The sequence below is a fragment of the Clupea harengus genome, unplaced genomic scaffold (genome assembly GCF_900700415.2).
Source record: "Clupea harengus unplaced genomic scaffold, Ch_v2.0.2, whole genome shotgun sequence".
Lineage (NCBI taxonomy): Eukaryota > Metazoa > Chordata > Actinopteri > Clupeiformes > Clupeidae > Clupea > Clupea harengus.
In genome coordinates, this window is record NW_024880197.1 from 1 (window position 1) to 22500 (window position 22500).

The following is a 22500-nucleotide window of genomic DNA, read 5'->3' on the forward strand; positions in this document are numbered from 1 at the left end:
AAACTGACAGTATTGGTTTTCTCAGGGTGGAAGTTCACACAGTGACACACACACAACGTTCTGCGTCAGCCACAGTGTGGGCATGAGTGCAATCAGCAAAAAGCAGCACATCCTGTTTTGTGGGTAAAATGTGGGGGAAACTGAAAGTCACACAAGGAGTGACCCAAAATGACTGCGCTATATCAAACACCCCATGTATGTCATGCCCTGTGCCCACTCTACGTAGACTATCAAAAAACTGCATGGTGTTATTCAGTGCTCTGAAAAGTCCTCTGAGGGTAGGCTTATTCTCTGAGGGAGGATCAGTTGAACATATAAATCGTTTCCATGTGTTTCTTCACTTACTCTCCTCTTTAGGAATAAGCCACAGCTTGGCCGCAACAAGATTTTTCCTCCAAAAAAAGCCCACTATAAACGGAGGACATTAGCAGATTAAACCCAATAGATTATAGGAGTATTACATCAATTCAAACGTCAACCCACTAAGAACACATTCAATAGGCCCAATATTTACTATACGAATGTTGAAATAATGAAAGATTAATTTCACCCATATCTCAGCCAAGGTTACATGAATTTCCACTCTTTATCTCTTGGTAGGGCAGTCAAATGTCAACAAGACACTCGGGTAACCTGTATAAAGCTCACAATATTGGAGTGCAGTGACTAACACTCACTTTTAAGAATTCTGTTACATCATGTTGCCTCTGCTAGGCAACAACAACAATAATAAGGACTGGAAAAAGTAACTTTTTGCCCTGACTTCAGCAGGGCGCCGCCCAGTCATGACACCCATTACACAACACACGCACTGAAAATCCAAATTGACAGGCCCTCTCTGTACACTCAGCACACACACACACAAATAGTCTTCTTTCAGAAACTTTGTAATAGAGTCTAAAATGTCTGTATCTGTATATTCATCTGTGTGATTGTAAGGAGTCGATCTTGTTCAAAGAGTTTCAGTAGTTCACCTAATGATGTTCACCTAAACACTTGTAATTTCATGTTGCAACTATGAACAGCATGGCAACCCGTTTAAGTCATATGATCTGACTACAGTGTAAAAATAGACAGATAAGAAAGCCAGTGACCAAGAAGGGTTTCGTATTATAGGTAGAATTCTGGTATATTCTAACAGAAATGTGAAATATATAACTAGTCCAAGAAGATGTGGACAGGCTATAGCCAGAGACTTCTGCTATACACTGAGGCTATATTCTATCACATTTGCTAAGATTATTAAATAGTGTATGGTGAAAGGAAAATGTACTCGTATGGTTGTGATACAGTTAAGGATCACCAATAAAACGTTTAACAACGTGTATAAATATCTAGCCTCGGCTAATGCAAATCCATAAGGGACCTTTAACTGCGGTTGATCGTCTGTGTCATTGCTTATTTATTCATTATTTCTAATTAGGGGGATATTCCCAGTCGGCCTACGTGGTTTAGTGACAAACCTGGGTATGTTAACTAAGAGTAAGAGGTAACCCCGAGGAGGCTAGAGATTTATTGTTAAACGTTTTATTGGTGATTCTTACTTGGAATACCCCCCAGTTCTTTATTTCTGGACTTAACAGTTAATTATGACATTAGCAGTAGCCTATGTTTTATAATAAAAGCCTAATAATAGCCTATAGGCCTAGCCTACATATGGTACAGGCGCAGTTTGTCTAAACCAAGCTACATCGGCTGTTAGGTGGACGAAACAGGAAGTTTACTATGAACAACCTCTAAAACAGATTACATACCAGGTAACGAGGTCCAAAAATAGCCTAAAGTCGTCACCCAAAAAAACAATCACCCAAAGAGATGAAGGGGGAAAGGTATCCAAAGATATCCAAAACACTGAACGAGAGGATCCTGACGATATAATTCGATTCGGTGGCGGAATAAGTTGAGTTTCCACCCGTCGCCTGGTTCTCTAGGATAAAGCTCAGACCGATATGTTAGCTTGTTGCAAACGTTTCCCGGAATTTGGTGACCAAGCCAGTAGGTGGGGTCTAAAAAGTTCTAGTTAGCCTACTCCATTGCTCTGTCTAAACTTTTTTTCAGGGTCACACCCACATTGTTTTCTTTGAACATCACACCCTTATATAAGCAAGGCAGGCTGTCATTTCAGCACTCGGGACCTGCTTAAAGGTTGCAGTTTTCAACCGCAAACAGTTTGTGTGATAAGCTGTTGGCTTTTAAGGTTAAAATGTACGATGTGCCTGAGATGCTTGCAGGACACACCCAGACAGTACAACAATTTTTTTCTGTATGGGCTACTGGTGGAACTAGAACTGGTGATATTGTCAGCCTCCTGTGCCACACTTGTGCGAACTGTATAGGAGACTGCTCTTATTCAGTCATCAAAAGGTTCATAGATTGAGCGGGCAAAGCATGCACATTTTTGGACCACAGGTTACAATGGGGGATACCCGGAACTGTGTTAGTTCCTAGCTGCTTAAAACCGATATGATAGTCTATCTCCCATGAGGTAGCATAATCGAAAGGAAATATACTGCAAACAAATGATGGACCATCACCTCACCCTATGAAGTGAGTTTATGAAGATTGCTTGACCCACTCTGGTTTGCAAAGGACGCTTACCTTTAGAGTACGTAATTTAGACCACGCCCTTGACGATGGCGCTTCCTGACTGGATGGTGTATTTCCTTGGTGTTGCTGTGTGTTGTTCGGGCCTGTGTATTTTCTATCGCAGACAGTTTGGCAGGAAATGTACATGGAACAGTGGGTTCTTTATGAGAATCATGGCCCGATCAGAGAAACCTCTCTTTTGGATAGCGTAAGTACCGGTCTGTTGTTCCGGCGGTTATCTCTGTTGCTTTCACGTTACGCTTGCTTGCTGTCAACCAGCCTAGCCGTCGTTCAATAAAATGTGCCAATGCGCAGGCTAGGCTTGAAATTACAATATTGTCAAAATGTGTTAGTTCTGTTTTTGTACAAGCTACGGTGAACATTGTGTTCACATACAAACTGTATGAGTTACTAAGCGTCGTGACGTTTAAATGAGATGAGAGCTGAATTTGGTGTAGTGTTAGAATGAATAGGCTAACGTACCCTAATCCACTATTATTGTTAAACTAGACCACTAGATGAAGCTAGATGAAGCGATTTCTTCATCTATGATTTGGTGAAATAACTGTTGTTTTCAACTGTCAGGTATTCGCTGTACACAAAAACAAAACTTGGATATATGTTCTACAAACGTCAGATGAGAAAAGCTCGTGAGCAATATCCCACTGGACATTCAAGAACACAACCAACTATAATGAATGGTAGGCAGTGTCACAGGCTCCACAAATTCATCTGATAACAATAACAACTAATAAGGAGCCTAACTCCGTCTGCATTTATGTTGTTACAGGTGTCAAGATAATACCCATTCCGGTGCTCTCTGACAACTACAGCTATTTGATAGTAGACACATCCTCTAATGTTGCAGTTGTAGTGGATCCTGCTGACCCACAGGCTGTCCAGGTTTGAGATTCAAATGTTGTCTATGCAGTCGTCTATATGATGCCCTCATGGCTATCGAGCCTATGTGTTATAATATATGGAAGGGAATGAATGGTCATTTTTAGTGCATGCTTTGCACTTGTTGGAATATCCTGCCCCAAATGTCCTGTTTTGACATGCCTTAGTCTCAAAGGGGTGCAGAGATGTGGTCATGTTGGAGAGAACCTGCTGTAGGAAAACTGTAAAAGCTGATAATGGATTACAGCAGATAAAAAGGAAAAAAGTAGATTTACAATTATAATGGAATTACACTGGATTTTCATTCAATGGTCACGTTTGTAAACAAAACGGAATAGAAAACCTACTGCAGATACTGTTGTCTGCTGAGATGAGGGGAGTAATAGTAAAAGACAAATCAAATCAAATCAAACTTCAACAAAAGTCATAATTAGGAGCACATGAATAAACATGTCTGTTTTGAAGGCCCTATACGAAGGGATTCAGAGAATTTCTCTTGAATTACTTTATTCCCTTTAGCTCCACACTATACAAGGTGTAATGCAGTGTTTGAGGTTTATATACCATGTAGAGTATTCTACTTTAGTGATGGGCAACTGTGCCAGTTGTATAACACAGTTACTCCATTGCACAGGCCTGCCTGAAGGAGGAAGAAGTGACCTTGGAAGCCATTCTCTGCACACACAAACACTGGTGAGATACTGCTTATAAAAGCCTCATTACTGGCCAGGGAGTTCTTGTAACAATGGTCAGTTGTGTACTTGGAAGTTGTCTTTTGTCTCCTGTTTGGTGCCTGTCTGAAGTTTGGGTCATGAATCATGTTTTATTCAGAGTGTATTTCTAGGATTCTATTGTGTGCATGTGCTGGTGTTTACATACGTTTACATAAAATCAACCGCTGTATAATTGTGCAATATTTTGTCTTTGTGTGAAGGGACCACAGTGGAGGGAACAAGGGACTTACAAGACTCCATGCTGGCTGTCGAGTTTATGGAAATGCTATGGATAATATTCCAGGATTGACACAGTAGGTCCACAACGCTAAAAATGATGGCTGATTTCCAGCATGACTGTAATTTTAGCTTTTAATCAAAGATGTGAATGGCTTTTTAGAAATATCAACTAATAAATATAAAAGTAATTTCTGTATGTCTTTTAGAATTGTAAGAATATCTTATTTGAGGAATTAAATAAATTAAAGAGAGAAGGAATTATTTATTTTGGTCCTCTCTTACTTACCCAAGCGCTTGTGTAAACCATGCAAAAATATATTTGAGTTGTCTTATACCCTGAGTGAAGTTTTTGCCATAGTTGGATTCATTACATCCACCTGCTTTGACCTACCCTATATCCCTGGAGCCAAGTGTGGTAAAATTGTGATTTCTATTAGCTGCCACATGGTTATATTGGTATTTATGCCCACTGTTGTTATTTTGCCACCTCAGCCCCCTCTCTGACAAAGACACCATAGACATAGGCACATGCCTGCGATTCAGGGCCTTCTTCACACCTGGCCACACCGTGGGCCACATGATCTACCTGCTGGATGGTCGAACCTTTGGCAGCCCCAGCAGTCTCTTCTCAGGGGATCTGGTGTTCCTTTCAGGCTGCGGTAAGTGATGGTTCTCCCTGTGTGCAAAGACATTTAACAGAGGGGGGGGACCCTCAAGATTTCACAGCCAGATGTTACTTTACTACGCCCACTATGGCTTCATTCTTTACCCTACTGGTCACTGCGTAATTTTGAAATGGGATAGCTGTGCAAGCCGCAGTGGAAACTGATTTCAAGTTGACAGTAGTGCATGGGGCTGACTCATGTTTTCTTATCCATCAGGAAGAATGTTTGAAGGCACTGCCGTGACGATGCTGTCATCTCTGGACACCGTCAACTCCCTGAATGACGAGACTCTACTCTGGCCGGGTAGGGTGTGGGCATATGAGTCATGATCCAGTCGCCCTTTATTTCTGGAAATGGTCAGGGCAACACATGTTCTCTTTTCAGGAGGAAGAAATTAAATCATACATAGGAATGTTAGGCCAGACAGGACAGTGTATGACTGGGTTGGGAACATTTAACATTTTGTTCTTTAGTATTCATTTCATTATATCATGATTTTAATGTAAATCGGATGACTTTAGATGGCTAATTTCAAAGACTGGGTGAGAAACTCAAAGAAATATTTACTCAGGTCTTCTCCTGACACACTGTTGTTCTTTGCCCATGATGCATTAAATATGAGATCAATTTGAGTATAACAAACTACAGTAAACATCATGAACCTGATATTGGTCTAGTAAAATATTGTGTGTTCTGTGCTCGTGCTTTGGTCTACAGGTCATGAGTATGCAGAGGACAACCTTTTGTTTGCAGCCGAGTTGGAGCCCACTAACACTACCCGGGAGCAGAAGCTTCAGTGGGTTCTTCAGCAGAGGGGTCAGAGACTCTGTACGGTGAGGGTGAAAGATACCTCAAACACATTCTGCAGTCCATTGCAAAAGTGTGGTGTTGACCTATGTGATTTATACTCATTCTCTTTAATTTTATTTAATTTTCTTTTAAGAATGGTGAGCTATACCATTGGGTTTGAAATTACTTATTTATTCAACTTTACTTTATTATTCTATTTCCCCCCTCTTCCAGAGTCCCTCTACACTGGGGGAGGAGAAGGAGTATAACCCATTCCTGCGCACTCATGCTCTTGAACTCCAGCGGGCTCTGGGACTTCAGCAGAATCAGGACGAAGACTGGACTGCCTACAGGGCCCGGGTTCTGGAAGAGCTCCGGAGACGCAAGGACATCTACAAGGCCCGATAGATTCTGTTCCTATCTCTCTCACACAGCACTAAAGTCATCCCTAACTACAGTAGCACAGGCCTAGGCTGCTGTTTATGTGAATTGAAATGTTCTGAAGTGAGGCCTGTTTAGGTCAGAATTTGGGCATGACGCCTATTCCTAGCACTGATTTCATAAGAGATGTTTCCGTTTGGGGTCTTTGATTTTTCTGGCCTTGATAGTGTTATAGGCCATGTGAACCATTTTGATCACATTCTGAATTCTAAACCCCTTACCTCATATTTGCAACACAACTGTTAATGAAAATACATTTTAAGGTAGGCAAACAAAGGTACCAAATGCACTTATATTTATATTTATGAGTCAATTGTTTTTAACAATAAATAATTGTTCCTATTCCTTTTGCAACCTATGTGTGCATCTTTGTGTTTGTGCAGTTTGTTTCCCTGAAGTTATTTTGGGAACCTATTAGTGTAAGATTATAATATATAATTTGCATTTATCTTATTCTCGAGGTCTGCTTCTGTCGCCTAAATATGCATTGACCAGCAGAGTATTTTATACATGTTCGCTTACTGTACAACTTTGCAATGACCAAAGGTCGTGGTGCGCTACGAAGCGGCTGACTTGGTTAATTTGCTTGGTTGAGGTCGTTACTAAGGCAACCGGGATGTTGGGGGTTAGCTATGCTAGCTAGATATAGGTCCAAAGGGAAAATAAGCGCTGAATGAAGAGTTAGAGGAGATGCACTTTACATCAACATAAACACTACACTGCGAGGTAAATATAGCATCCTACTATTTAAAACCTTTTTGAAAACTTAACGGTAGCTAGGCAGCTAATATAGACACGTTCAGTTAACTTGCAAGCTAAGAAATACATGAAAGGAAAGCTATCAAACGGTGCCTTAGAGAAGTTACCCGTCAGTGCTGACAAGGAAGGCAGCTGTAGCTTGAAGCTAGCTAGCTAGGCAGCGAATACATTAAGTTAGACAACGGATAGTTGATAGTCATGTGCATTCTTTTAACTGCAATATGAGATTTCGTGGTAGCGAATTCCGGAATATTGAAACAATAATATTGTACTGTCTGTTGAGCTGTGGTGATTGCAAATAGACTAACGAGCAGCAGTAGTATAAATTACCTTTTCCCTTACTGAAATCAGACATGGATGATGCCTCCAAAGGATTGACAGATGCGCTGAAACCGTCCACTGAAGCACTTGCTTTTTTATCAAGTATTGGTGAGTATATCATACATTTCATACATCATAAGTGGTCGAAGTTGGTTTTGACACAAGTGATTGGTTGTATCCGGTTCTATTTTCAGACCAGCAGGTTAACCATCTGTTTCTGGCAACTCAGAATTTAGCTTACACAATCTATTGACTTTCACTGCCCCGCTGACTTCCAAAACAAATAAAGTTATAGGCCAATCTTAGGAATGAACTGTAGCTTAAATGACAAGCATACTGAGCAGTCTCAATTAAACGGGAACATGATTTTTAGCCATATTTTTGCCTAATTTTTAAAGAGTCTAGCCTTTATAAATCGCAGATGAAGACATAAGCATAGCATTGCATGTTTATTTGTCACAGTTTGAAATGTGTTCTTCCCTGTGAACAGAGCTCGAGGATGTGCAGCGATGCTTATTTGCTGACTCCCTGGTAACCGTGTCGGACACAGGCAGGGAACTAGGGGAGTTCTGCATCAGTATCCAAAATACTGTCCATAACAATCAACCATGCTTCCTGGTCCATGCTAACAGCCATGGCGCTATTGACAGCATCCCCTGTGGGACTTCAATTACAGGTAAGGCTAATGCCAGACTCTATTTGAGGACCAAAACTGACTTTTGAACTCCTTTTTATTCTTTGTGATTGTGGTGGAAATAATCAAGCTTTCATACCTTGGCAGGGTACGTTACTGCTACTTTTGAAACACTAGAACAAGACCTTCATGAATATGTGAAGGTATTTTGCTCCCATTTTTATTGCTTCCTCACTTCAATACATGTTGTGACTTTCCCTGACAAAAATTCACTTGCATTATGGATATTATATTGGATATACATATTATATATGTACATATGTGAATATTGCTACATGAAATAATCTTGTACTGTTGAATATTCTACAGCTACGGGGACACAGTCTGGACAGAAAGTCTCACATGGTGAGACAAGATGGGCAGCTGATCGTGAATAAGGTCACCCAAGAGGAAGAGGTGATCAATAGACACACACACACACACTACACACTGTGTGTTGTTTTCTGAGGGAGCCTGCTATTAACTTTTCAATGTATGTGTGTGTGTGTGTATGTGTGTACAGAAATGTCATATTTCTGTATTTTCTTCATATATATATGAAGTTTCTGTCCTTCCCTTCATTTTGTTGTACAGCATACTCAGAATTCTTCCTGAATGATTGCATACATCGTTGCTGTCTACCAATCAGACGGTCTTGGTGTCTTTCTCCCACTCTTAAGGACTCTCATTTGTTCTCGTCTGTAGGAGGTGAGGGAGCAGATATCTACATTTCCTCTGAGCTCTTTATGTGGCTTTGTGTCGGAGGCCTCCAACTTGCTCATCCTGCGCATTTTAGCCCAACGAAAGAACATTCCAGAGAATATGACGTTTCTGTCATTCGATGCAGAGACTCAGATATGTCTCTCCACCTATGTGAGTGCCCGAGGGATGTATTTACAAAATCATGGGAATGAAGGACTGTGTCCTTTGGAATGACACCATGCACAAGCCATTATAATTCTACATCTATTAGTCAATACTATAGCTGTGCATGACCAAATAAGACATGAACCCAATAGTTATTGGTTGTGCCTGCGACCGTGCTCACTTCCTTTACATATACAGGCGGCTAGAGGTCATGTCTGGAATCTGTGGCTCAGTACTGACTTGCATCACGTAGCTTGAACTGTGTGCTGTTTTAAACCAGAGGGAGCTTGGGGAGACGAAACAAGTGGTGGGGAGTGAGACGGTGGATGGGTTTGGCATTGAGAGGACTGTTGACTCAGTGGAGGACATTCCGGCAATGTGGCAGTGCTATTTCCTACAAGATGGGTGAGATGCATTCTAAATGTTCTTGCCTCTTTTGTCTTTTAGAAGTTATTCTATATTACTGATCTATATTTTGCAATGTTTTATTCAGACCAATTGGATTTCATTCAATATTTGTTATGTTTAAATTGCTTTATGTGCCAATAAAACCTGACAATTATTTTGAAATAAATATTCCTTGCTTTGTCTTACACATTATGCTTTTCCCATACAGGCATTTAGTGAGTAGAGTTCAGATAGGCTCCCCTGTTATGATGAAACTTCTCAAGCTGCCTACGCTAATAACTGGAGGTACAAATATTTTGTCACATATTATCTATTTTGTACATTTTGCTCTTATCCATATGCAAGACACTGTTCTGCAACTTTATGTGCTTGCAGATGAGCAGGATAAAAGACCTGTCTTTGAAAAGAGGCTTCTCGTGTGGGAAGAGGACATGCAGCTGTACTCAAAATTTCTCGATCGAAAAGTAAATAAACCAAATACTTTCTGCTTCATATTTCCAATAGCATTACCGTGCATAATTGAATGTATACAGACAGTGGTAGTTTGCAGTCCACATGCCATGTGCTCCCTCTCATGCACCCTGTTTTCCCTACAGGAGGAGTTGAAAGCGGACCATATGTCATATGTGAGACACCATCCTGAGCTGAGGGCAGTTTTAGCGGACTTTCTGCAGTTCCTCTTGCTGAGAAAACCTCAGGATGTCTTCTCCTTTGCCAGGGAGTATTTTGCCCCTTTCTCTTCTCAGCGCCCACCAGCAGACACCTTCAAAAGCACCCGATCCTTTAGATAATCTGGAAAGTTTTGTGTTAAAATACCTTAATAATTGCAATTTATCAGTGTACTGACTTTACGTGAAGTCATCAATGTTAAATAAACAAGGCTCTGTATCTGAATTCTTGTTTTAAAACATGGCTTAACTTGTGTTCTTTATATAATACTTTTGGGCGATTTAGTAAATGTCTTAAACCTCTCTTTTATTTTAATGCAACAATACCAAGACATATTACACGGATGAAAACATAAGCATTGGGCGCTTGACACCTGTATAATACCGCCTCTGTGACAGACACGTGACAAACATTTCAGACCCACTTCCGCATTGTGTAGAAACTGAAAGTGAAGATCCAGTGAAGACCAAACTTTGTATGGTCAACCGACTTGTTGAGGACTGGCTAAATGCATTAAAAAAGGGAAATATATACCTTTGGTGGTCGACATCGTACAATTACTAAAATAGAACCCCGTGATCGATAGGGTAAGTGTGGTAAGCTTCTATGGATTGATCTGACATTTGGTAACTTCAACTACGAGGCAGACTTAAAAGTTAACTTTGTAAGATTAGCCCGCAGACCAACTTTGGAGTTTTTACATAGTTGTCCCATTTTCTTTGCGGGACAAATGTCATATCGGATGTTTTTAGATGACTTTGATAATGTTTGACTAACGCGTGGTGCGTGTTTGTGAGCTGACAAAGTTGTTAATAAGCTAACCAACTCGAAGAAATCGACGTTGGTAGTTCACTTTGTTGTTCTCAGAGAGCCGTGATCGATCGTGTATGTCTGATAAAGGACAGGTTTATTTGTGTTGTAAGAATGTAAACATTTGAAAGTGAGTGGCATTGTATTTACATAATTTAAGGTAGCCTAATTTGTTCACATACTAAACAATATTAAACGAAAATCGGCGACTTTAACCTAATCATTTTACTAGATTACAATGAGAGGCTCAAATGGGGTCCACATTCGGTGCTGCACTGTGTATGGTTGAGATGGATACAACTTGTTTCCAAAAATGACTGTCCCAAAAGGCCCTATATGCCTATCTCATCCTATTTGCTCTTCTAGTTGGCATTTATAGTGCATTAAGACTATTGGTGGGCAAATGTGTTGATGCTAATATTGTATTTATATTTTAGGACTGATTTTTTGTGTTGGTGAAAATAATAACGTAATTATATTGGCCACTGGATATGATGACAGATTTAAAAACTAAAACAAGCTCTGCTATTTGACTGTTTTTACTTTTACAATAATTTCAATTAGTATAGTTATTATCATATAGTGCTGCCAAGCCATGTCTTTAATTTGAAGTCAGGATATGAACATAAGGTTAGGGACAGCACAGCAGTGACTGACATGCGGTGCCCGTAGTGTAACTACGGTTGCTTTTTACATAGCATACCTGTATTTGCCGCTTTGGTTCCTTTTGTTTGATGATTTTCTCTGTGCGTATCGGCGTGTACTTGTGGGTGAGCAGCCTATGAACAGGTAAACTGAATTCTCAGTTATCAGTTGTCAACGCCATGTTTTAATTTCACACACATTCACCCACACATTAGAATTTGCTTTCACACATTAAATCACATAGGGAGAATGCGTGTAAGTAGGTAGTCTTGTTTTAAGTTAGCAGTTATTGGCTGTAGGCCCAAACCAAAGTCCTAAATAGACATCCCCATAGACAGCATGTTAAGTCAACTTGGTATAGCCTCAAAGACCATAGGTTCATGAGAATATTTGAAAACACTGTCTCAACTGGTGTATGGCGTCACATATGTTTCTTTCTTGTACTCTTGCAGTCGCTCAGTGAAGCCAGTGATGTCTTATATACTGACTACAAGATTCATTTGAAAGCTGAGATTAATCAATAAATAATCGATAAATCAAAAACAAGGAGAACCCTCTGCAAAGGCAACTGTAGACATCCTCAGTTCAGCATGGATAACAACCTGCAGCTACTGTTGAAGATTGACCACGAGCTGAACTCGGCAGAGGTGGCTTCCCTCAAGTTCCTCTGCAGTGATGTTGTAGGCAAGAAACACCTGGAGATCGTCAGTGATGCCAATGATCTCTTTGTGCGTCTGAACGAACAAGATCGGATGAACGGTGACATGATGTTCCTGCAAGAGCTTCTTTTCACCATCAAACGCTTTGATCTGTTGCGGGACATGGGGTCATCTGAGCAGCAGGTGTTAACTTCACTCCAAAAGGGCAGAGATTTTTATGATGGCCTGTCTTCCTACAGGTTAGTTCCTGTGTTTATGCAAATGTGCCATTTTTGAACTGTCAATGTGTGCTTCAGGGAGTTAAACAATCATGGTATGAATCCATTACAAGTGATGGTTCCCAACTTTTATGTTCGTTGTCAGACTAATTTCACAGTGCAAGAATGGTGATTAATTGCTTGTATTCTCCCCCATTTTACAGAAAGATGCTTTTTGATGTAGCTGAAAACATGACAAGTGAAAAACTGTCCTCCTTCAAGTTCCTGGTGAATCTGCCCCGAGGGAAACTAGAAGCCTCTGCAGTGAGTTAAACCTCTTGCCTGTAGCTTTCATGGTTCTAAAAGGGAAATGCAATATAATTCAGAAATACAAATGAAACATGGTTCCGCATGGCTTATTTATGTTTTTCATGACCTTATATGACAGTCCTCAGAGCACTCAAAAACAAATAAATGTTACTGGTACTTAAGAATCACACCATTTTTGTATGTGCAGGGGCATTTTTATTGTTTGAAAAAAATGTCACAGAAAACTGCATCTGTGCAGTGTCTGTCAGTGTCGGTTAGTAGTCATGCAGGTTTTATTGTGCAGTAAGGCAACGTCATGTCTTTAACGGGAAACTGAGAGGTTGGTTCTTCTCACATTCCAGACCATCCTGGATGTTTTTACTGAAATGGAGAAACAGCAGCAGCTTACTGAGGACGATGTGGAGAAGCTGGAACAAATCCTAAATCACTGTGATAAGCAGCTGGCTGGCAAGGTGGAAGAGTACAGGCTATCTAAAACAGGTCAAGGCCGCTTCAAACTCTCTGCACAATATATATCTATATTTTTTCTATTTTGCCTTATAGCGATTGTGATAATGTACCCAATACTGACTGCTGTTCTCTTTTTGTCCATTAGGTGATAGTAGTCGCCATGAACAGGAAAACAATCTTCTTCCAGAGTCCATGGTAGAGAACTTGTCCTTATGTGTAGTAGCTCATTAATTAGGTCAAATTAGGCCATGTTTTCATTGCACCAGAAAGCCATATATAGTTACCTTATCTAGTTGCCATATCTGCCATATATTTTTTGGTAGTGTTCAAAAAAGTATTTATAGTTCTTCTTTGCTTAAAGCTTACATCTATGAACATTTTAATTAAGTATTTCTGTATCTCAAGTCATTGTTCAATTTTGTTTCATTTGAAGAAGAACCTGAGTGTTGAGACACGTAGAGAAGAGGACTATCAAAACACACCTCGTAAGTCCTTGCTGTTCTTCCTCTGTGTACAGTTGTCCCTGCTTATGTATGTCTTATGTTCTAATTGAGGTACAAATGTTGTCAGGCAGATTAAATAATCCTTTTGCTAACTTTCTGAAGACACACCTTGTTCAGTGTTGCTCTAAATAGTTTGAATTGCATTTAAGTAGTCCATGAGATCTCAATTCAGTGCTTTAGTGTTACACTAACAGTTATTTAATTTAAATAATTCATATGGTAATGTCACTATGGTGTTCACATTATCTGACATGGAATGCACCATTTCTTGATTCAGTAATGAACTGAAGGTTGGTCAGTAGGTAACTAACTTATACAGAAATTTGCAGCAGAGGCCTATGCCAAAAATTTCAATACAGTGACCACTTAATGGTCATATAATGGTCTCAGCATCACTTATAAAAGTCCATTCACTAGAACTTTTGAAAATATAAATCTGTACTGTACAGATCCCTTTGGATAAAAAAACATCTGCTAAATGAATACATGTAAATGTAATTCATTTAAAAAGGTGTCACTCAAATAAACCAGGCCTCTGACAACAGGAGCCGGCTGCCAGAGACCAAACACCCAGGACCACAATTAACTCCATGCGAAAGCAGTTTATTCAGTGACAGTATATTAAATATGCCTACTGTCCAGACACAGTAGCCTAAATACTGTAGACCATCTTGTTTTTGTGTGCCACTGTCGCAAGCCTTCGATACTATGCAACGTTAAGGTAATTGCTAGTAAACAACAACCCCTTGTCTGTGAAATTGAACTACAAATGAGCCCGGTTTTAAAAAGAGTTGTCATTTAAACACACTAAATTAACAGATGTGTATGTCGTAATATTAAGTGAAGATGAACATGAAGAATACAATGTTTAAACAGATCTCATGCATTTATATCAAACGTGGGCACAGAAATTGATTGATATTTCTTCTTTTTCTCCAACAGGTAACCGTAGTCAGAGTGTCGTATCAGATGCAGGACCAGTGATAAATGACGTAATTAACACACTTCAGTCCTGTCACTTCAACGTTAAACTAAACTTAAAGGACTAAGGCACAAACTCACCATATATACACACACACATTTTTTTGGTTTTTGTTCAACTTAACTTCAATGACAGGAGTAAGCAGACTGAGGGCATCTTCATTACAAACCAGTATGTTAGTGCTCATGTTGGGCAATATTGTTGGAGACAGTGGAATGTGTTATACAAAGGTGCTATGTTGTGAGAAACACTGCTGTTTCACTTCACAAATAAATAATTATTCTCTGTTTCCACCAGCAGGACGATTCATATCCAATGAACTCTAAACCCCGTGGAATCTGTTTGATTATCAATAATGACAAATTTCATCGCCATCCAGACCGAAAAGGAACAGACAAGGATGAAAGTGAGGCTTATTTAATTGGAGTAAATTGAGAAGAAATGTGTTTAAGCTATTACAGCCTTCAGGAAGCATACCGTTATTGCAGAAGCAGGTGACTTTAGCAATCCAAGAGCTCGCTGTTCAGACAACTCACCGAAATAGTGGATTCGAAGCATATGGTAAATTAACACTAATTTGGCTACATAAACAGGCTATGATCCACCTCTCAATGATATACAGTGCCTTGCATAAGTATTCACCCCCTTGGATGTTTTACCCTTTTATTGCTTTTATAAATCAATCATGGTCAATATAAGTTGGCTTTTTTGACAAAAAAGCCCTCTTTAATGTCAAAGTGAAAACAGATTTCTACACAGTTACAGTACCAGTCAAAAGTTTGGACACACCTTCTCATTTTTTAAGAAGTGTTTTCTTTACTTTTATTATTTTCTACATTGTAGATTTATACTGAAGACATTTAAACTATGAAAGAACACATATGGAATGATTTACTAAACAAAAAAAGTTTCATCTACCATGTAGAAAATAATAAAAGTAAAGAAAAAACTTCTTAAAAAATGAGAAGGTGTGTCCAAACTTTTGACTGGTACTGTAACTGTGTAGAAATCTGTTTTCACTTTGACATTAAAGAGGGCTTTTTTGTCAAAAAAGCCAACTTATATTGACCATGATTGATTTATAAAAGCAATAAAAGGGTAAAACATCCAAGGGGGTGAATTAAGTAAAACTTATTAAATTAAAGGTGTGTCCAAACTTTTGACTGGTACTGTATGTCAATAAAAAAAATAAGTGATTGCAAAAGTATTCACCCCCTTTAAAGTGACTGACCTAATTCAACAGAGGTCCAGCCAATTGGTGCTAGAAGTCTCACAATTAGTGAAATGGAGATCAGTGTGCAGTGAATGTGTCTCAAGTGATTGTAGTATAACGACACCTGTGTCTGGAAGGTACATTCACTGGTCAGTATTCAGTAATCAGTATTCCTGGCTACCGTTACACCATGAAGACAAAAGAACACTCTGAGAAACTCAGAAAAAAGGTTATCGAAAAGTATAAGTCAGAGGAAGGATACAAAAAAAGGATACTAGTGAGAGAGGCCACTAACTAGTCTCCTTCTTGCACGGGCACTCAATTTGTGGGGACGGCCTGCTCTAGCCAGATTTACACATGTGCTGTATACCTTCCATTTCTTGATGATGGATTTAACAGAATTCCAGGGGATGTTTAGTGCCTTGGACATTTGTTTGTATCCTTCCCCTGACTTATACTTTTCAATAACCTTTTCTTTGAGTTGCTTGGAGTGATCTTTGGTATTCATGGTGTAATGGTAGCCAGGAATACTGATTACTGAATACTGACCAGTGAATGGACCTCCCAGACACAGGTGTCGTTATACTACAATCACTTGAGACACATTCACTGCACACTGATGCCCATTTCACTAATTTTGAGACTTCTAGCACCAATTGGCCGGACCTCTGTTGAATTAGGTCAGTCACTTTAAAGGGGGTGAATACTTATGCAATCACTTATTTTTCATTACATATTTTCATTTAATTGACATAACTGTGTATAAATCAGTTTTCACTTTGACATTAAAGTGGGCTTTTTTGTGAATTTCTTTGTCAAAAAAGCCAACTTATATTGACCATGATTGATTTATAAAAGCAATAAAAGGGTAAAACATCCAAGGGGGTGAATACTTATGCAAGGCACTGTATACTGTATATTCCCATACTTTAAGATTTTCAGTCAATTTCTAAGGCCCACCATCAGGTGTTCAGATTGGTTTTGTAATTTCACATGCCATTGATGTTGTAGTCGCTGCCACCCATGTGTAGTCCACTCTTCAAATTAAAGACTTAGCATTATATATTAGTAAAATATTTATATATGTATACACTGCATCCGGTGTTCAGTGTCCCTGTCCCAATCATATATATCCTGTTTATGATAATGTATATGTTTTAAGTAGGTTACAATAGGTACACTACAAACCTGTTTTGCACAAGAACCTTTCTTAAAATTCTTCTCTTTTTTTCTTCTTTCAGATGACTTGCAGAGAGTATTTGAATGGCTGCACTTTACAGTAAATGTCAAGAAGGACCTGACTGGTCAAGAAATGGAATTCGTTGTGCAAGAATATGCTAACAAGAGCCACTCTGCTTATGATGCTCTTGTCGTCTGCGTTCTCTCCCACGGGATGGAAGGCACTGTGCTGGGTGTAGATGGGGAAGAAGTACCCATCAAGCAACTCTACAGGCCTTTTACTGCCTGTCGTACACTGACCGGCAAGCCTAAGCTGTTCTTCATTCAGGCGTGCCAGGGTGGTGCGTATCAAAAAGGCCAAATAGTAGAGGATGGACCTAACGAGCAACTGGGTGAGCGGTTTGAGGAAGACGCTCTAAACCCAATGCTCCATAAGCCGTCTGTCGCTGCCGAGGCAGATGTGTTGATTGGAATGTCAACAGTTGAGGAATTTAAATCATTCCGTCATACCACATTCGGGTCCATCTACATCCAGGCACTCTGCAGGGCGTTGGAATCAGGCTGCCCAAAGTAAGGTTTACACCTTGTTTTCCTTGGTGGGTTTATCCAAAAAGCTTCATGCGCTATTCAACAAAGTGAATGTCTAATGTTTTTTCTATTTTCTAGGAAGGAGGATTTGCTGACTATCCTTACACGTGTGAACAATGAAATCAGCAAACGTGACTACAATACCTACAAGCAGATGCCTCAGCCCAAATACACACTGACCAGGAAGCTGGTTTTACCTGTGGACTAGTTAAGACCTGCCATCTTTTCTTTTTCTAGTCCAGAGTTGCCTAAAACACAAAACCTATGTCTCTGACGTGCAGTTAGTTCCATGAATTGCTTCAAACTCTACCTGCCACTGCACAGTGTACAGTGTTTTTTACAGTATAGAAAAGAACATGGATGAATGAACTCTGGATGGAAGTAGATTTCCATAGAATTGTCAAAGAATGTTTTCTTCAGACATGTATGTAATATCATTGTAACATATTTTGGTAAATTACAGACATTTTTAGCGTGGGATAAATGCAAAAAAGATTATGTTTGAGATTATTTTTATTTTTTGTCATCATTTACAATATGTGTATACATGAATGTGTTCCCTTTGTTTCATACTGGCCACTTTGTCCTTCACCAAATAAAAAATAATGTATATTTTGAATCCAAAAATAAATCAGCCTTAGCATTTTTTTTATAAAAATAAAAATGTGTCACAGTGTGGGCACACATGACTGATCATCGCTACAGATCTGAACTCTTAGGCGCTGGAAAAACAAGCCGCTTCCGGAGTCTGAAGGACTGGTCAGGGACCTGTTTGGCTTTCTTTCCCCTGATGAAGCCTTCCTCCTGGCAGACATCATCATTGACTTTGGTAAGAACAGTCAAGATGTCATCCCCCCTTTGAATACAAAAGTGGACATAAATGAGTGTTGCTCAGCTACATCACTGAAGTGCATTTGTTCCAACATGGCAAGTTTTCCACAGATACGCATGTAAATAACACTGAAGGCATGAATTGAGTACTTAGTTGAAGTTTTCAGTGCCTTGCTAAACACCTGAGCTGTTCAATTTAATACACTCTATTGGTGTATGGGCTGGTTGAATTACTCAAAATGTGCCACAAATAAAATATGCAAACAATGGAGGAGTTGTGGGCTACACAGTGATCGATCATGTTAGCTGTTGCTCACCTGAGTATGCCTTCTTCGAGCCGCTTGCATAGAGACTGTATAAACCATGAGCCGTTGGTGGAGTGCCTAATAGAGTAGTGCTCGTCCACAGTAGACATGGAGACAAGGAAGTCAGCATCTGCTGGGATGGAGATAATTTCCCATGGGTTAGCATCCAGGTCCAATCCCTGGTTGTCTTCCTGAGAGCCGTCGGTGTGGATTTTCACTTCGTTCTGAAAACGTTTCCCTCGACAAGCCTGGATGAAGAAGAGTTTAGGCTTTCCAGCAAGGGCCTGGCAGTTGTGCCCTTTCAAGGGGGTGAGTATGTCTTCTATAGGAAGGACTTCATTGTCACACCCCAACACACCCTTTGCTTCTCCATGACTGAGAACACAACAGACGAAGCAGTCTCCACCAGCCCTCTGACTGCACTCCTGTACAATGGTCTTCATTTCGTCTTTGGTCAGGTCTTCGTGGCATTCCACTGTAAAATCCAGCCAGGTGAAGACTTTTTTCAAGGCTTCTAAGAGACAGAAATAAAGAAGAAGTGAATATAGCACTGAAAGCAGATCAATTCAGAACTAAACAACATTTTGAACCATTTTCACATTAATAAAAACACTTAAAACTAAGTTTAAAAAACCTATGCATGCTGACCCAATTCATTTTTGGTTGTCTAAATTTCCAATGCAATAAGACCAGTGTGGTAACTTTCATACCTGCATCTTCATTAGACCCTTGTCGTGTTTGAGATTGTTTAAAGTTCACATTATTGATGATTATACAGACGCCACGAGGACTGCTAGTCATCTTGTATGCCTTGTCCTGTGAAAAGGTAACAAGCAGAGAAAACAGATCTGCCTAAGAGGGTGTTTCAGGCTGAGCACTGAGTGGTAGAATAAGTAGAGAGAGACTATAGTATAGTATATATAGTAGTAAACAAATAGTATAAGTATACAAGTAGTAGGACTTGTTGAAATTGGTATTTGACTTACCAAGATGGCCTCCTGGGATGAATTATCTGGAAGTCAACAGAAAGATCAATAAAACAGTTGAGAATGCAAAACTGAAGTCTCACAGGTCTTAGAAAAGGCCATGTAATGTGACTGTACCTGGTGCAGATGACTGAACAGCCTGTTGATGGGGGCCATCTCGGTGAAGGGGGAGGAGCCCTCTCAATTCAGGAAAGGTGTTGAGGATTTCATTTTCTCTCAACAGAGAAATAAAATCCTTGCAGTACTGGTCATTTTTGTTCATCAGTTTGTCCAGCAGCTCGACTGCAGTCTTCTCACCATGTTGTGACATGCTTTGAAGGTAACTGTACTCCCGTCGAGTAATGAGATTTTTGCTCTGAACATGTTGCAAAATGAAACTGGCATCAGTGGAGAGAACATCTATCAAAGATGTTTTTTTGGAACGAATAAAATCCATTACAATTAGGCAGGATCAACCCTGAGAAAGGAAAATGTATTGTATTACTATTATTGTGTAACAACACAACCAACTAAATTAAATGGGTACACTATCTTGAACCACATAAAAATATTATATCAGCCTTCAATTTCCAGTTGGTTTATCTATTCTTCTTATAATAAATTGCCATGCGTCAGTCTTGACATCTTGGAGAAAGAGCCTACATCTGCAGTGCATAACATAGTAACGTGACGTCTATGACATGCATTATGGATAGGTGGTAACCTAAGCTTAATATGGGACGCCTGCTGCAGCAACAATGATCGCACTGAATAGGTAATTTCTTTGACCACGGCTTACAGTTCCAGTTCTCCACAACATAAGCAGATAGGGTGAGTTTCATAGATCATATCAATCTTCAAGCCAATAGCCTAATACTCACGTTACTCTTTCCCCAGTCAATGAAAGAGTGATAATGCGAAATAGCCTTTCTAACAACATTGGGATTATCAGTAAATAGCCAAGGTAAATAGCTTTCCTTAAACTTTGAAATGACAAGTGTCGTTCACAAAGATGGCTTCATGAAGTCTGGTTCGTGTGGAGACGATATTATACTGCATCTTTAAGAGCAAGTAGCCAACCTTCATAGTTTCTCTTAAGTCAGGGTTGTTTAATCGGTTGAAAGAGATGCAGTGAATTGCATGGAGAACGGCGTTCCACATCAAAGTTAGTTGAAACTTTTAAGCCAATATGGCCCTAGGCTATCCTTAGCAAATGTCTATCACAAACTTCAAGTAGTTAACTAATATCATCCAAATCCCTAGCAATGAATCCATATGAACTTCTTCCGCATATTGCAGGCTATTGCCAAGTAAGGAAACACAACGCACTGTAAGCGACTAGCCAAAGATAACGACATACGGTTATTGCATTAGAATTCCTTGCATTCTTACTTACCGATCGATTATATACAAATCGCTCTTGCAGCGTTGAATCGATGCAAGTATTCAACAACCCCTGCCAAGATTGCACTGTTTTAAACTAACAATGAGCGTGGCGCGCTCGTGGTCAATGTATTCTATTCTCCCCCTTTTTCCGGTATCATTGTAAATACGCCTCTCATCTGAACTTTATTCCACAGGAAGTTAAGTTGTAGGCAATGGAAGATTGCGACCGACTGTCCGCCCAAGGCTTAACTTGGCTATTATAGCACTTGCAAACTGGGACACTTGTGAAATCTGATTTGTCATTGTAAATATTGCTATTTCTCTTTGTTGCAAGCAAATACTAGAAGGCTTGTACAGACAGAAAACAATATGGATCTGGACAGTATTGGTAAGTTAAAGAGGTACTGCACACTTACATTTGTTTTATGAGCTATAACTAAATTATATGACTTTTCTTGACTTGCGCCAACTAGGCTACTGTTTAAAACGGCTGTTGACATAAAGTCGTCCGTTTGGGACTTGGGCGGCCCACCTCCCCCAGTCCCCGTCTGTGAGTGTGAGTGTAATTTTGTCCTGCTGATGGAGACTCAACATTCACAAGAGTTAACGCCCCTCCTCCTCAGCAGGGGTTAAAATGGGCAGGTTGTTGTAGATGTATTCCAACTGAAAAACATATTTAAGTCCCATGCAGAGCTTTAGATCTAAAATGTTTCTTTTGCATTGACACACTCGTACACTGCCCCTTTTTTTTGTTTTATTCAGACAAGGATGTTTATGGTTTTCAAATATGTAGAGGAAGCTTAATTTAAGTTTGCCTGAAAACACCACCAGCAGCCAGGACACCACTACCAAATTATGTATGGTCTTGATGGTGTATGTAGTTATCTGCATTACAAGAGAAATTCAGCATTATGTGTTTTGTGTAGAGGGCCTGAATGAAGTCCGTCCAGCAGTGTACCGTGCTGCGCTGAAGCTTCGCTCCCTACAGAAGCTGTGTCAGAGTGAGTCTAATACTCGTAATGTGGTTCTCCTCTCCTTGTTACTTTATCATCACACAGAGACAAAACACTGATGTGGTCTGCAAGAGCGTTTGATGATGCAGTGTTAAAAGTCATACACAGTTTTGGCATACTCAAATATAGGTGAAGCGTGTACTCTTAAAGCATGTGTTGCTCAGTGTCCTAGTGACAAATACAGACACATAAACCACCGATGTTAGTAAATAACTAATTTACCCCTGTTGGATTATGCCATGTTAAAAGTCGCACACAGTTTTTGCTCCTGTACTGTTTGTGCTCTTCGTTCCTGAGATGTGCCCATTATGTTCTAGTGCACATGGTAACTCTGCGGGAGCTGCGCCCGGCTCTCAGCCTCCTGAGTGAATCGGCCGACCCCCAGACACGACTCTCTGAGGCAGAGGTGAGAC

At 39.9% G+C, this 22500-nt stretch overlaps 5 protein-coding genes across 10 annotated transcripts in view; 4 read left to right on the forward strand and 1 right to left on the reverse strand.

Annotated features, from left to right (window-relative positions):
• The first annotated feature begins 2142 nt into the window (after positions 1-2142).
• Positions 2143-6688, forward strand: pnkd (PNKD metallo-beta-lactamase domain containing). Its single transcript, XM_042706244.1, has 9 exons — positions 2143-2794; positions 3172-3287; positions 3377-3489; positions 4121-4179; positions 4421-4513; positions 4932-5098; positions 5321-5407; positions 5822-5937; positions 6128-6688. Exons 1-9 carry the CDS (start codon positions 2634-2636, stop codon positions 6299-6301), a joined length of 1086 nt encoding a protein of 361 aa, XP_042562178.1. The 5' UTR covers positions 2143-2633; the 3' UTR covers positions 6302-6688.
• Positions 6689-7446: 758 nt separating this feature from the next.
• Positions 7447-10153, forward strand: LOC122131589 (ciliogenesis associated TTC17 interacting protein). Its single transcript, XM_042706245.1, has 9 exons — positions 7447-7522; positions 7905-8090; positions 8196-8251; positions 8418-8504; positions 8793-8960; positions 9235-9359; positions 9571-9647; positions 9738-9826; positions 9959-10153. The coding sequence occupies exons 1-9, from the start codon at positions 7447-7449 to the stop codon at positions 10151-10153; spliced, it is 1059 nt and encodes a 352-aa protein (XP_042562179.1).
• Positions 10154-10266: 113 nt separating this feature from the next.
• Positions 10267-18218, forward strand: LOC122131586 (caspase-8-like). Of its 5 annotated transcripts, none has more exons than XM_042706240.1 (10): positions 10267-10618; positions 11939-12384; positions 12567-12666; positions 13014-13152; positions 13268-13317; positions 13559-13607; positions 14568-14617; positions 14905-15013; positions 17062-17569; positions 17666-18218. In XM_042706240.1, the coding sequence occupies exons 2-10, from the start codon at positions 12077-12079 to the stop codon at positions 17793-17795; spliced, it is 1443 nt and encodes a 480-aa protein (XP_042562174.1). In that variant the 5' UTR covers positions 10267-10618; positions 11939-12076; the 3' UTR covers positions 17796-18218. The 5 variants fall into 5 exon arrangements, with proteins under 5 accessions (XP_042562174.1, XP_042562175.1, XP_042562171.1 ...); XM_042706241.1 differs by having other exon boundaries at positions 10268-10618; positions 14908-15013; XM_042706237.1 differs by having other exon boundaries at positions 10278-10618; positions 13556-13607.
• On the reverse strand, positions 18083-22199 carry LOC122131587 (caspase-8-like). 2 transcript variants are annotated; one of them, XM_042706243.1, is made up of 6 exons: positions 21491-22199; positions 19827-20166; positions 19710-19735; positions 19434-19539; positions 18736-19237; positions 18083-18443 (listed from the first exon to the last, which is right to left on the reverse strand). In XM_042706243.1, the coding sequence occupies exons 2-6, from the start codon at positions 20143-20145 to the stop codon at positions 18287-18289; spliced, it is 1110 nt and encodes a 369-aa protein (XP_042562177.1). In that variant the 5' UTR covers positions 20146-20166; positions 21491-22199; the 3' UTR covers positions 18083-18286. The 2 variants fall into 2 exon arrangements, with proteins under 2 accessions (XP_042562177.1, XP_042562176.1); XM_042706242.1 differs by lacking the exon at positions 21491-22199 and adding an exon at positions 21085-21226.
• LOC122131585 (dystrotelin-like) overlaps positions 21414-22500 on the forward strand; it is a gene marked incomplete at its 3' end in the record, with an annotated part of 4230 nt that continues 3143 nt past the window's right edge. The window contains exons 1-3 of the mRNA XM_042706236.1: positions 21414-21462; positions 22001-22075; positions 22405-22500. The exon at positions 22405-22500 is cut by the window's right edge and continues 106 nt beyond it. Of these exons, the coding sequence (XP_042562170.1) occupies positions 21444-21462; positions 22001-22075; positions 22405-22500 (190 nt within the window). The remainder of the gene's footprint in view (positions 21463-22000; positions 22076-22404) is intronic.